At 44.1% G+C, this 13,620-nt stretch overlaps 1 protein-coding gene across 1 annotated transcript in view; it reads left to right on the plus strand.

Annotated features, from left to right (window-relative positions):
• The window catches only part of pxdn (peroxidasin), a 52,425-nt gene that overhangs the window by 1,327 nt on the left and 37,478 nt on the right, over positions 1-13,620 (plus strand). Inside the window, exons 2-3 of the mRNA XM_071918184.2 lie at positions 9,600-9,671; positions 11,163-11,234. Coding sequence (XP_071774285.1) covers positions 9,600-9,671; positions 11,163-11,234 — 144 coding nt within the window. The remainder of the gene's footprint in view (positions 1-9,599; positions 9,672-11,162; positions 11,235-13,620) is intronic.

Here is a 13,620-nt window from a genome sequence, read left to right on the forward strand (position 1 = left end):
GCATATATCAGAATTAGCCTTGTCCTCTAAACATCTGCAGGCAGCCCGCAGCCTTGAAGGGAACCCGTGGCCCAGCCTTGCCCCAAAGGAGAGATGAAAGCCCACCCTTCCACCGCAGCAATGAGGGGATTGTTTAGGTCCCCTGTAGGATGCCTCCGAGTCTGTTGGAGGGTCGATCAGAGGAGGCAAGCATGCTGTGGTTTCCTCAAGCTTTGCATGCTGGCGGGGGTTTGAAGCTGCAGCCACCTGTCGCCTTTCCCCTCGCTCCGCTGTCATGTCAGGACATGAATGCCGTTCCTGCTCTGCCTTTCCCCGTTCTCCTACATAAAATGCTCCACACCTCGCCGGCCCTCCGCGGTGGCACAACTCTTAATACGGTGAACTGCAACTCACCCAGGGACTGTTATGATGGAAAGTCTGAATGTGAGGAGCAGTTGTCTCCTTGCTGTATGTGGTCTGTCTGCAGTGGCTGATCGCATTAAGTCCCATTACACAGTAGTCGGAGAGAGTGGATTAAAAGCACGTCCTGTGAAAGAGAGAACTTATGCATGCGTTCACGTGTGTGGTTGGTGTTTAGGCAATTGCAACCCTTGAGCTTTTCCTTCGGTCCTTGACAGGTCTAGAGAATCGGCTAATAGTTGGATAGGGAACAATGTGTGAGGTTTTTTTCTGAAGTCACTGGGTTCACTTGGGGAGATGCCCGCCTCGCCAGGCTCTGGAGGTAAGTGCTGTATAGGCGCTGCATTCCTCCTTCCACCTGGCAGCATGCCACACTCTGACTAGGAATTTCCTCTTCGACCGATCATACCGTAAGAGTGTCAGATGATCCACTACATGAGCCCTTAGTGCTGCGGGACGGTGTTGTGTTTTTGTTGGAAGCGTGATGGAAAGCTAATGCAATTGTGCACTTCTTCTACGCTGGCTGCCAAAGCTTACTTCAGTATCCACTCTCCGTTTATTAAAATTTTCTCATTTATCTGTACTGCTCACTTCACTTCAGTCAGTTCCATTTGTGATTAAGTGTGTTAAATTGTACATTTTGTTTAGTCATATACACTTTTCTACCATGTCTTCCCCTCTGAGATCCTTCTGTAAGTATGGCTTTAGGGCCAGTATTTCAACCATGAATAATCTTAGTCTAGATATGCATGCTCTTCTATGATTGTCAACGAATTCCTGATAGTTCCTTTTTAGCAGTTTCAAACAGTGAATGTCCGTGTCTTCACATTCTTCAACCTCACAACATCTCTTTTTCTGTCCTTTCCTCTGGGCCAGCTGAGAATAAAAACGTCTTGGCCCACAAGTACTACTGCAAACTGGCTTTGTGCCAAAGCTTTTCTACATGGCACTTGGACCAAGAAACATGGGAAGTTTTTTTTTTTTTCAATTCTTGCTGGCCTACATTTGTTTTTCAGCTGTTCTCTCTGAGGACTCCGTGTTTGAGGCATGACAGTAAATTACCCTTCCTCTCTGTAACGACACTCCTGAATCCCTTCTCAGGGATTTCCTAAGTTGGAGACATGATTACTTTCACATTGTTAGCTCTATTTTGCCAACATCGGATATGAATCCATCGCTCTTGATGCCAACTCCATTGTGCTTGGTTATGGATGCCACCACCTTAAAAGCTCAAGAAGAAGTCTTAACAAGACAAGTCTTGTTGCCTTGGCATGACATGCAGTAAGCTCTTAGTATAACAAAGGGTTTGTCATTTCACAAGTCAGTATATCTACAGCCATCTTTGCTGTTACCTTCAACTTGTTATTATTTTCGCATCAGTATATTAGTTGATTTGTCCATGGTACTTTGAATGTGCCATCACATGGTCTAGCACACCAGGCAAAAATGTGTTTCAACATTGTGAAAGTGAAGCCTTATTGCAAACATATGAGTGACTCCATGGCAACAGGGAGTATGCCGGCTGTAAATGTGTCAGTGCATTAAACGTGTCAATGCACTAGCTCATGAAGTGGAAGTGAAGTTAGTGTCTTTTGTTGTTCATTGATGTGAGTCTAGAATAAGGCTGGTATTCAAATGTGCTTTGTTATTCAGTTGGTTTCTTGTGCACTCTGGTGAATGTGTTACTTGCACACAATTACTGCAAATTAACAGTATGAAACTACATTCACATACAGTTTGCAGAAAGTTTAAAAGATTTGCACATGAGCAGAGACATTTTTAGAGATGCAGTTGATGCGTTGTTTATTGGGAATCCATTGCTCTGTGTGGGACTAGATTAAGTTCAGTGGCTGCTTCTTTTGGGTGAAATGAATCATGGCCTATTGAGTTTGGCCTGAGTGTCCAGATGATGAGTGGAATTTTGTGTTTCTGGGTGCAGGAGGGCTGAACAGTCAGTGCAGTGGGGGTTGGTATGAATGTGTAACCAGCGAGTAGATTGGCCTGCAAGGCATGGCTCTGCCTGGTAATGGTCATGATAAGCAGATACATTTACGATGCACCCTCCTCAAGCGTGTTCTTTGAGTCCTGCATGCTCAACTACCTGGTGATCAGCCGCAGGCCATCCTTCTCTTTCTTTTGCTTCCCTTTTAGGCCTTTTAGCCCCCACCCCCAAACGGTGGCTTGGTCTGACTGAGCGACTGTGTGAGTGAGTCAGGGAGGGAAAGAGGAGTTCCATTGTGTGGAATTTGCTGCAGTCAGGCTTTGTGAGGCGCTCAGTCTCTGCAGCATTATGGAATGCAAAGCCAGAAATCCCCAAAGCTTTGCTCATTTGCACAGGGAGATTGGGCCTAAGATAGTTGTTGAAAGGAACCCTACTGGCCCCTCTCTTCCTGTGCCCATCCAATACAGGACAGCTGGTGAATTTGGTGGAACACTGTTCCACATTTCCTCTAAATTAGTTCCTCAAAATCTTGAGTGAAAAAAATCGCTGTGATTTTTCTTGATTGATGTTTGATTGATTGTTTCTGACAGATGGAGCTATATGCTATTGTTGGAATTAGGAGGTTGTCCTGGCTCTTGAGCAGGCATTATGATATAAACCTGGTAAATATCCTGTTCCTACTGAGTAGGAAACAAAGAAATCCTTCAAACATCACCATAAATTTGCCAGTAGTGGCCGAATACTGACCCTTTACAACTGTAGATAGGATCTTTATGATCATGGATACAACAGTGATAATGACGAAAATCCTACAAAACCGTTTAATGGTGTTCTTTGTCAGTCAAACATTTAAAGGACCATGCTAAGCAAAGTGTTGGGGATTCTGGCTGATCTTAGCTGAGTTGTTCTATGTGTCACTATCCCTTTGCTGAACTCCATTTGGTCAGTTTTCCCTAATAGTAGTGTCTTAACTCAAAAGCCCTTCTCAAAAGCCCACCAAAATACAGTAGCTCTCACTTTTTTTGCATCAGTCCCTCTTTTATCCATTTTTGTATTCAGTTCATTTTAGTTGCAATAGCGCTCAGCCTCATTTAGCAATCCAAGTCCTTCAGGCTCTGTAGGATTTTGATCGGCTCTTGCTGTGCACCAGCACTCCCCTGATGAGAAACAAATCCTTCTTGTCCTTTTTACACAGGATGTCTTTCGCAGAAAGCCATCGCAGCCATGTTTGGAGATCCTGGTTCACTGTTCTTCCTCTGGGAAACCAAGCGAGGAGCCAGCCATGTTCTTGTTTAACTAAGAATGACTCACGCACGCCCGAGAGTCCTTGGCAAGCCCACTTGGGCATGTGTCACACAGCCAAACAACTCCCCTGACTAGAGAGAGAGAGGGGAGAGGTCCACACATGGCACTCAGATGCTAGCTGGAATTGGATATCAGCCAGGTCCACTCCTCGTCGTGGCTCAGACAAGAATTTACAGAAACTTCTTCTGAAGTTTTTTTCGAGCAGCTACAGTCCACATTTGCACGGTTCAGCATCATATGATTTTTTTTGGACTGTGAATAAACAGAGCTATTTTCACTTTGTTGTGTATGGTACATGCCATGGCTATAGGTATGGCTACATCGGTGGCAGACAGATCCATACAAGCAATGTTGGAGAATCAGTTTTACGTGGTAAACAGGCCTACTACAAACACTTCTCCAAATGGAAAATTCATAGCCCTCACTCTCTCACACATAATGATTTCCGAGCAAGAACGCAACATATACACCAGAGGAACACAAGTTAGCCATAATCCAACACTGGAGCTACAGACTCTCACAACACACTGCTCCAGCACAGCAAGCAACAGCCACAAGTATGTGCGCTTCAACCCAAAAAATACGGCAGAGATCACAAAACGGTCATAGTCCGACCAACACACCAATAACACTTCCATCACATAAATTAACCAGACTAGGCAGACGACCAGCTACCTTTCCAATTCATTTAAAAAGCCAAATAAAGACACGCTGAGATATTAAAGACGACAAGAGAGAGAGCTTTGACTAGTTTAAAACTTGAATAAGAAACTATGCATGTCGCCAGCTACAGTGACAACATACAGCACTACTTGTCTTAATATAGCGGCATCAGTGACGCAATCACACACAATTAGATGTCTTCACAGGAGAAGGATGCGTCTGTTGTTGTGGCTTACGGCGAAGGATCCATTTTACTCTGACAAGCTGCATAAAGTAGCCAGGTGAAAACTGACATACAGTAACTTGACAGCACACTGTTAAGCTGTTTCAGAGGCCTTTCCACCCTGCCAAGAATAAGATTCAGGGGGAAATACTGAATACATGTAATTTTTTGCCATGGAAATGGTCAAATTTCAAAGATATTGAATATCGGCACAAAATATTGGCTACCAGCAGCTTCAATACAAAAATATTGGTATTGGCCTTCAAAGAACCCATATTGTCGAACCCTGTTGTCCAACATCAGGACTCATCATTCTAATGGGCTGTTTTGGCGGGAAAGTTGCCTCGCCATGTGTCAGTTTGTAATCACAGCCGGTGTGGTATCAGGCACGGGGCTCTTATCGCCCTGGCCAGTTGCTCAGTGGAATTTCCCGTGTGGAATCGTGAAGACTGGGTGGGCGGCCAACCTGCTAGAACCCAGAGCAGCCCTGCATCCTGTTCCCCAATGTTGTCATTGACATTGTACTGTATCAAGACCCTTGCGTGTGTGTTTTGTATCTACTCTCAGACTTGTGAGCTCTCTCAGAGCGTGTGTGAAACCTCACAAGATGTATAGCGTGTTGCAGTTGCACTGAGGCGCCAGGCTCAGAAGGCACATGGTTGCTTGTCAGTGTCACTATTGTCTGAGAAAAGACAGACGTGCTCAAGGCCTTAGATCAATCACATAGCTATTGTTGAATCCGGGCGCACACGCACATAAAGTAGGGTCACAAATGAACAGGAGTTTGAGGCAAAAATGCCTTTGAAAGTTCATAAAATGCCTGTGAAATCATAAATGAGGGGGCGAAAACGAATGCAACGGATAATTTGGAGTACCATTTTTTGTGTTTCACCTGGTTCACATTATTATTTGCCAATATTCCGTGCAACTGTATTATTTCATAGTTCAATAAATTTCCCCTGAAAAGCACCAAAATGGCCCTAAAAATCAGATCAAGGGGGCAAAAAAATGCCCTCTGGAAAAAAAGTTAATTTCATACCCTTACGCACACACACAGAAGTCATTGAGATTCTTTTTATTGTTCGATCACCTTGTTGTCCTCCTCTGTGGATTTAAAGTTGGACTCCATCGTTGTAATCTGAGGAGAGGAGGGGTGAGTGGCCTTTCGTACTTGTGCCTTTGGCAGGTGGAGCTTCATCTTTGCTCTGATATGTTTTCCATAATGCCACTGTGCGTTCTCTTGAGGACTCTTACAACTGTGCCAAAATCTGTATCTGCTTGAGCTCAGCTGCTGCGGATGCTCATGTGCTGCATGAGGACTGTAAAACCTGAGCGGTTGTATTCCACCAGACCTCAGTAGGTTTGTCAAGCACCTTAACAGAGAATGGCCGCTCTCAGCCGGAACCATCGCCAGTTGGAACGATTCATGTTTTTGGTGACACCATTGACCAATAGGTGGTGTAAGTCCATTGTAGGGGAACAAAGTTATGCTGTCTCAGGCACACTGTATCCAAAATACCAGGGACAAATTGTCAGCATTGCCCAGTCTAAATAGGCCATTCTAATTATCTATTGAGAAATGGAAGACTTAGTTTATCCCAAAAGGCTGCAATCATAACAAAGTGACTTCACGGTAAAATCATGCATTCAGTCCCTTGAAAAACAATTAGCCCATTTTCTCTCACTGTTGTGTATCCTTATCAGCATGGCATGTTGAATTATGAGCCTACCATTTTGTGTGGGTGAATTGCAAGATTTGTTGTTTTCAGACAGAAATCAAACGATCTATTGTGCTGTCTTCATTGTATCAAAACTATTGTTGTCAAGTTCCCGTGGTTCTTTCATTACTTGTTCGCTTTCAGGCTCTTTGTTTGGGCAAAACCTAAAATAGTCTGTGAGAGTCACTCTTCTCCAGCTTGTTTTAGCTTTGGTGTTGTATAGTTCCCTCTGGCACAGTGCCATCAAAACACATTAATGCGAGTTAACAGACTCATTCAGTGAGTCCCGGAACAAATACCATAAAATGTTCAGCGATCTGTGCTCACTTCTTTTGGGACAACATCTCCACAGTCTCTGGTTGCTGAATGAACTATTTGTTGAGGAATCTTGCACAAATGCGTCAACAGAGATAACAATTTGTTTACTAGACTTCTGCCATACTTGTTCCTGTTTTTTTCATTCTCCTCCTCTGCAGTTTCTCTCACCCCCTGATGATAAACCATCATGCAGCAGCTTTTCAGACCATCTCCCTCCTCTGGCATTGTATAGTCAATTATTTCCTGTTTACTGATGGCTAAAAACAACTGCTACAAAATGACTTTTGCTACTTAGTTTAGATCTTGTGAATTAGTATCGTACTTAGGCCTAAATGCCGCAAGTAGAGTATGCAGGAGGATCATCACTGATATGTTCAACACTCCCCTCGACCGTATTTAGTGTAAAAAGGAATATAGTCATCTCAACCGTGCACGTGCACACACACACGCACACGCATATACACACAGTAGAGTCAAAACAACACATCCACCAACAGGGGCAAGTGGTTCAGTTAACAAAGTCATCATTCATCCACAGCTATCAATCTTGGGCGTAGTCGCGGTAACAACTGTTTCTTCAGGGGTTTTGGACCTACCTGCTAAGTGTATCTGGTATCTGTACCTATAAAGTTGACTTTTTCTTTCTACTATAATTATGCCTTTGTGAAGTGAGGTGGATACTGTTTCAGACAATGCAAGGTGAAGCTTTGAATGAACGCTGAAGAAAACTCCTTCATCTTCACTCTTAGACTTCCTGAACCTGAAGTCTTCTCTTACACATACCTCTTGCTCTCATGTCTGAAATTCAGGTGGGTGCTGCCTGAACCGGCGCGTAGCTGTGCTCCCCTCCCCCCCTCCTCCCCTCCTCCCCTCCTCTCCTCCTCTACCTTCATCCCCTCAGACCTGGAGGCAGGCGGGTAGGACAGCACCCTGCCTCAGCACGCCCCGGCGGTGCACTCTGCACCCCAGGGCCCGCCGCCTGCAGAAAGATGTTTTCCTAAGGGCGCTGCACCTCTTCACCTCGCAGTGATCCCTGTTCTCTCGGCGGAGGACGCCCCTCCCCCTCCCCCCTCCCCGTTTTACAGGGCTTTTCGACAAACCCGCTCCCCGAGCGCCCCAAACGCATGAAACCCGATCACGTAAAGCGCTCTCGTTCAAACTTTTCGCCCAAATCTCTCGTCGTGAGTTTCTTTTGTAGCCACAGTTCAGAAGCTGCCGATTAATTTAGATTTGTGGTCAGCTATGCAGTCATTTCCTCTCGAATTCTAACCTTGACATCAAGAGCATAATGGAATTTAATTCTCACCTACTTAAGGCGGTGCCAGAAACAACAGTATTATATAACTTCAGATTTAGTGGAAGGAGGCTCCGCACAAAGTATGTCAGCTACAGAAGGGTCTTTCTGATAGACGCTGGATTCCTACACTAGCTCCACAGCCTATATGAAAGGAAGTGAGCATATGAAAAGTTGGGCTGACCGTGATTGGATCCATATGCAGGAGCTTTTACAGAGCGAGTGACCCATAAACATTTCACTGGCTATGAAATCAGTTGATTTTGTTATTGGCCCACATCTGAGAAACATGAGAAAGCAAAAATTCAGGAATGTATAGTTTTTATGATTTGGCTCCTTTGCCTATTGTGCACGCAGGCAACCAGGCAACGTGAATGTAAAGCTTATACTGAATTAAATCCGCATGCTCGGGATTGATTTCATAACACGAAAGGTTGTGTCAGATCTCATTAAAAATAAAGGAGCAACAATAACCAAGTTCTTTTTCTTTGCTTCCAAACTGAAAGATATAGATTTTTAGTGGCGTCAGGATTCCCATCCGCATGTCTTGTTGACAGTTTTGCATAGTCAGTGAAGTATGTTATGTCTTGGTGACCCAGTATTTACTTTGTAAGGTCAGCGGTCTAACAAGAATGCTGGTAGACAATGCTAGTTGTTACTAGGGGAGTCGAGCTTCCTAGAGGAAGAAAGCTGATCTAGTCCTCCCTTTCCTCACTGCAGAGATAAACCTATCTGCTTTGTGGCTCCATCAAAATGCTCTCTTCATCTCTGTGGCTGAAGGCTCTCAGGATGCCGTGCTGGGTCAAACACTGCAGGACTGCTTATTGTAGTCGTTGTGGGTTATAGCACCAGCTTTTCTTTATCAGAAAGACCTTAGATGGGTAGATAATGGTGACTCATTTAAGGGATTTGCAGACCATTAATGAAGACAGCTTCTCTCAACTGTTTCTCATATGAATAGCTGGTTCCACTTACCTTTTTTTTTTCTTGTGAAAATACATATAGCAAATGACTCAGCTGAAGGTCAAATGACTTAAAGGCTAAGTTCCACAAACATAACCTCATTGTTCAGAAACGTTCAGTTTTCACACAACGGGACAACGTGTCTCTCTGTGGCCGGTTATGCCACAGGGGGGGTTAAGAATGATTTAACCTCAACGGAGCTTATCGCAGTGTTATTTCAGACAAAGCTCGTTAGCTTGTCACTGAAGTCTCACGGGCCTATCATGACACGCTAAGTCATTTGTTATAAGACCAGGAGTGATTAGTGTCATGTCAGGCCGTATTGTATATCATTACGCAGCCTCTTTAAATAAGGAAGTTCAAGGAGAGCGATGCTAAAACCTGCTGACTGCCACGACTGGCCTAATAATTGTTATCTTTAGGGCAAATGTTATATAAATCTACCCTCATGATTAAAGCTTGACAAATGGCATTCTTGCGAGATGAGTAATGTGTGCAATTATCATGCTTCGTAATTATTGCACGATGGCTGCGCTGTGGACTCATGTTCATGCAAAAATGTGTTGGCCGACATTAAGGGACCTGACTCTACTTCCAGTGATAAATATTGAATGTATGTACAGCGTAAGGATGGATTGTTTTGTTAAGTGTCACAGGCATTGATACATTTCTGAAATTAAGTTTGAGACCCACATGCACGATTTTTAATTTAAACAAATGATATAAGCCCTTACTGGTGAGTGTCTGATCAGCTGTTTTTCTTCTGCTTCACAGAGACCTGAGGTTCAACAAAATCAAGGATTTACAACCTGGTTCCTTCAGACGACTAAAAAACCTCAACACACTGTAAGTCTTTGTCTTTGCTTCCCAAATGACGTCCAGTGGGAAATTATTAATGGCACCTGGTTCATAAGAGAATTCAAGGCTTTAATCCCATTGCCTTAAAATAACAAACCATGGATTGATTGCCATTTCTTCCCTAGAAAGTCCTGTTTGCAGTGCACACACAGACAAATTCTTGCTCTCTGTTCTGCTGCGGTTTCACACATGTAGGTCAGCTCATAATCTGTGAGGAATTTATTTTTCCACTTCACTCGCTGGGCCATTTATCATATGTCCGGCCTGCTAGATGGGGCATTGCTAAGCTAATAAGGCAAAAATGTTACCGACGAGCCTTTGCATTCGACATGGGCAAAATATTAGCTCAGTTACCTTTTTTTTGGAATTTTTGAAGTAACATGAGTTAGCTTATCTTGCAAGTAATAGGCCCACATTCAGGCTGTTTGACTGACTAGCATAATAAATCAAGCATACCTCACCTTATTCAAATATTAGAAACCATTATTCAGATGTTTTCTCACCCATGCCTGTTGTGCATGGAGTGAGGTAGAGAACGGTAACAGCTAACTCAAATTTGAAAGCATCAGTAAAAACAGTGTTGTGAATATATGAAAGTGAAGATGCATTGATCCACATCCAATTATATATCTAGAATAGACACTAGTCAACATGTGCAAGGCATGAGCACAATGGTTTAGATTTAATTTCAAAGGAAAGAAAATTCCCTTAAGGCAAGAGAAAAGCCCAGCTTTTCCTATCAGACAGCCAGCCATGCAGACTGTTGTGGGCCTTATATCCTGAACAGCTCTTCATGGTTTCAAGCTCTGGCTCCACAGACTGAAGAATAACACATCCTAAAGTCTAGCAGCCTTTGAACCACAGAGACGTGTCCAATATTGGTGCTGTACAGACAGAAATAGCTGTCCGTTTGGAGGGAAAACCATTTGTCTTCTCTGGAGTCAGCCTGTGACATATTCTGTCACCCTCAAACATCGATCTAAATGCAGGGGGCTATTCACATTTGTTTGGGTGCACATAAGACAGCATTTTGTTGAATTGGATCCAAACTAGGTTAAATGCTTCTGACATGAATTAGCAGTTTCTTGATTGTTGTGGTTCCTGTGGCACCACATAGAGGAGGGAAAAAACAATGCTTTGTTTGTCAGGCTGCGCAGAATTACATAGAAGGCAATGACAACCGTTTGAAATTACATCCAGCTTCTATCCCGTGGTGATTTCAAACTGCAGAACAAATTGAAATTGTGTGAAGGAACTGAACCAGATGCCCCCAACAACTCCTCCAAGTTTTTACTGTGCCAGAGGTCAGAGGTCAACTGATTCAAACATCTTGGAGATGGCACTTGTCTTGTACTGCATCGCGTGTTGACACAGGAATACAGAAGCACACTCCACTTAGGATTAGTTAAGACTGAACTCAGTACCACTTGTGATACATCTTAAAACCGCATAATAATCCCTGTTTTCTTTGCTTGACAGCCTCCTCAACAACAATCATATACGAAGGATCCCCAGGGGGGCATTTGAAGACCTGGAAAACCTCAAATATCTGTGAGTTGGCCTCATGTCAGTTTTGTTTTGCTTTGGAGGTCAAGGGATGGATTTTGACACAATGTGGCAGCATTTTTGTCCCGTCAGACTCAATAGGCAAAAGGCCGCTGTTGAAGTAGTTTACCCTTTGCTTTGTCAGCTGAAGAGAGAGCGTGGCGAAACACGTCTAAGACTTTTGTCACAAAAAGAAAACACAGTTGCCGGCTGCAAAAGTGGCTGAGAGCGGACGTTGCTAGACTGCCCCGTCAGAGAAAATGTATCGGTGCAGTTCAGGGAAAACGCATCAATGAAAAGGCAGCCTTTGTCTGATCCTCTGTACTTATCTGTCTGGATGTCCTGACCTGGAGGCAGTGTGGAGAACAGAGGTGGGTTTGATGTGCAGCCTGGGGCTTTCTGTTGCACAGCTAGTTTCCTCACTTTGTTAGTCACCGCCATTACAAACCCAGCAGCCTCAGTTGTGGCGGGGGTGCTGTCTGTGCTTACAAGTACATACAGTAAGAATGTCTAAAATCCCTGCTGAGCAGCGTCTCCCCTCCACCTCCGCAGTCTGATTTTCTTGCATTCCCTTGATTAACGTCACCCTTGCCCCCAAGGTTAGACAAGTTAGTAGGTCCTCTAAGGTCTTAGGAACTACTTTTTTGAGTTTTTAATAGGCTTTTTATTGTTTTGTTTGTGTTGGGTGAGACGTTTTGCCTGATTTAGGGGCCAAAGATGATGTCATGTTTTCTGTTGTGTCCGATTAGACAATGTTAGTTGTCTGCGTCAGCCTGTCTGATGGCCGATGGTGCCAAAAGATATTAGCAGGAACAACCAAGAAAGGCCCAAAGAGTCTGGGATAGAATTAACATGACGTAAGTTTACATCACCTCCCAGCAAACATCTTGGACAAGCATTGGGCACCAGCTTGCTAGTTATGGGATCGGCCCATTAGCTCTGCTCGACAAGGGAGAGTGGCAAGAGGGGACGTGCCAATCTCCTTCTTTTTCTCTCTCTCTTCAACTCACACACACATACACACTCCATCCCCACAAACGTCCCGTCTCCTCATGCTATAATTGACTCCCGTCGCCATTTAGGGGTTGTTTTAATTACAGGGCCCCTCTCCCTTTAAAGCAGAGTTAATCTGAAGCCAGCACCATTGCCCCAACCCTTGTGATTAGGACAAGGTGCCCCCTCCACCACACCCCACCCCCCCATCCCCTCCCTTCTCCTTTACCTCTGATTCCAGTGCACTATATCTGGGGGCTAGATGGTATCTCCCACCTCACCTCTTCCCTTCCTTTGGACCCCAGTAAAGCCCACTCCCTGACGTCTTTCATGTCCTCCAAACTGGCCGGGCGGGAGTTTGTACCACCCCACACACACACACACACACACACACACACACACACACACCGTCGTAAAAGAGTCACATAGCGGTCAAAGCATCTAATTGTGGGAATCCTGAAGTCTCAAATCCCTTTAATGTTTATCCTTCACCAAGTCTCAATTTATCAATTACATTATAGCAGGACAGTTAGGTGTCCAGCAGGGTTTTCACTGTAGGAACACAGTGATTCTTTATTCGGTCCTGGTGTCAAAGTACATTGACATGTAATTTCCCAGCTGGACCTTGACCTAGTACGTATATGTATAGTTCTTGTTGTTTCTGTGAATGTTGTTTAGGACATTAAGTTTGAGTTTGAGGCTAGCACAGGCTTGTAATTCAATTAGGTAATCAAGGTCATTCAGGGAGTATACTGCTGGGTCCTGTTCAAGAATGCAGCAAACATTAAGGAACATGAGTGATTTCTCTCATGTGGTTTTGACAGCACATATTTTCTTGTTAATGGCGGGTCAGTTAAGTTCACACTGTCTACTGTTTGATAAGTAGGTAACCACAAAGGTTTTTTAGGTTATTGAAGCGAAGCCCGTCAGTCTTCGTCCCCTTGAGATTTGACCCCGCAGCTTCCGAGTCCAGTTTCCCATGCAACCCCCCCCTGCTCACGAGCTTGTGCACACACAACGCTGCAGTCAGCTGTGTTTTACAGTCAACCGCAAACTCTTCAGTCTCCTGCAAGCCAGTCCTGTAAGATGAAGCCAAACATTCAAGCCCATTTATTCAGTCAGTCACCCATCCACAAAGTGTTAGAACAACAAGCCTGGTTGCTACAGTGTCACCATAGTGGATAGATTAGACTTTCATCATCAGGTTTCATCACCATCTGTATGATGTTATGTCTCTCATCACCATCAACAAAACTGAAAATTTAGAAAGAAAGTGCCTTTTGGACCACTTTTGATGGATTGGCCCTGCATGTAAATGTAAAAAATATGTTTTGGTTAGTGTGGAAAAGTTGAATCTGTTCCTAGTAGAAGGTCATCTGCGACAAGGAATGATCAGTTT

Source organism: Centroberyx gerrardi, chromosome 17, assembly GCF_048128805.1.
Source record: "Centroberyx gerrardi isolate f3 chromosome 17, fCenGer3.hap1.cur.20231027, whole genome shotgun sequence".
NCBI lineage: Eukaryota > Metazoa > Chordata > Actinopteri > Beryciformes > Berycidae > Centroberyx > Centroberyx gerrardi.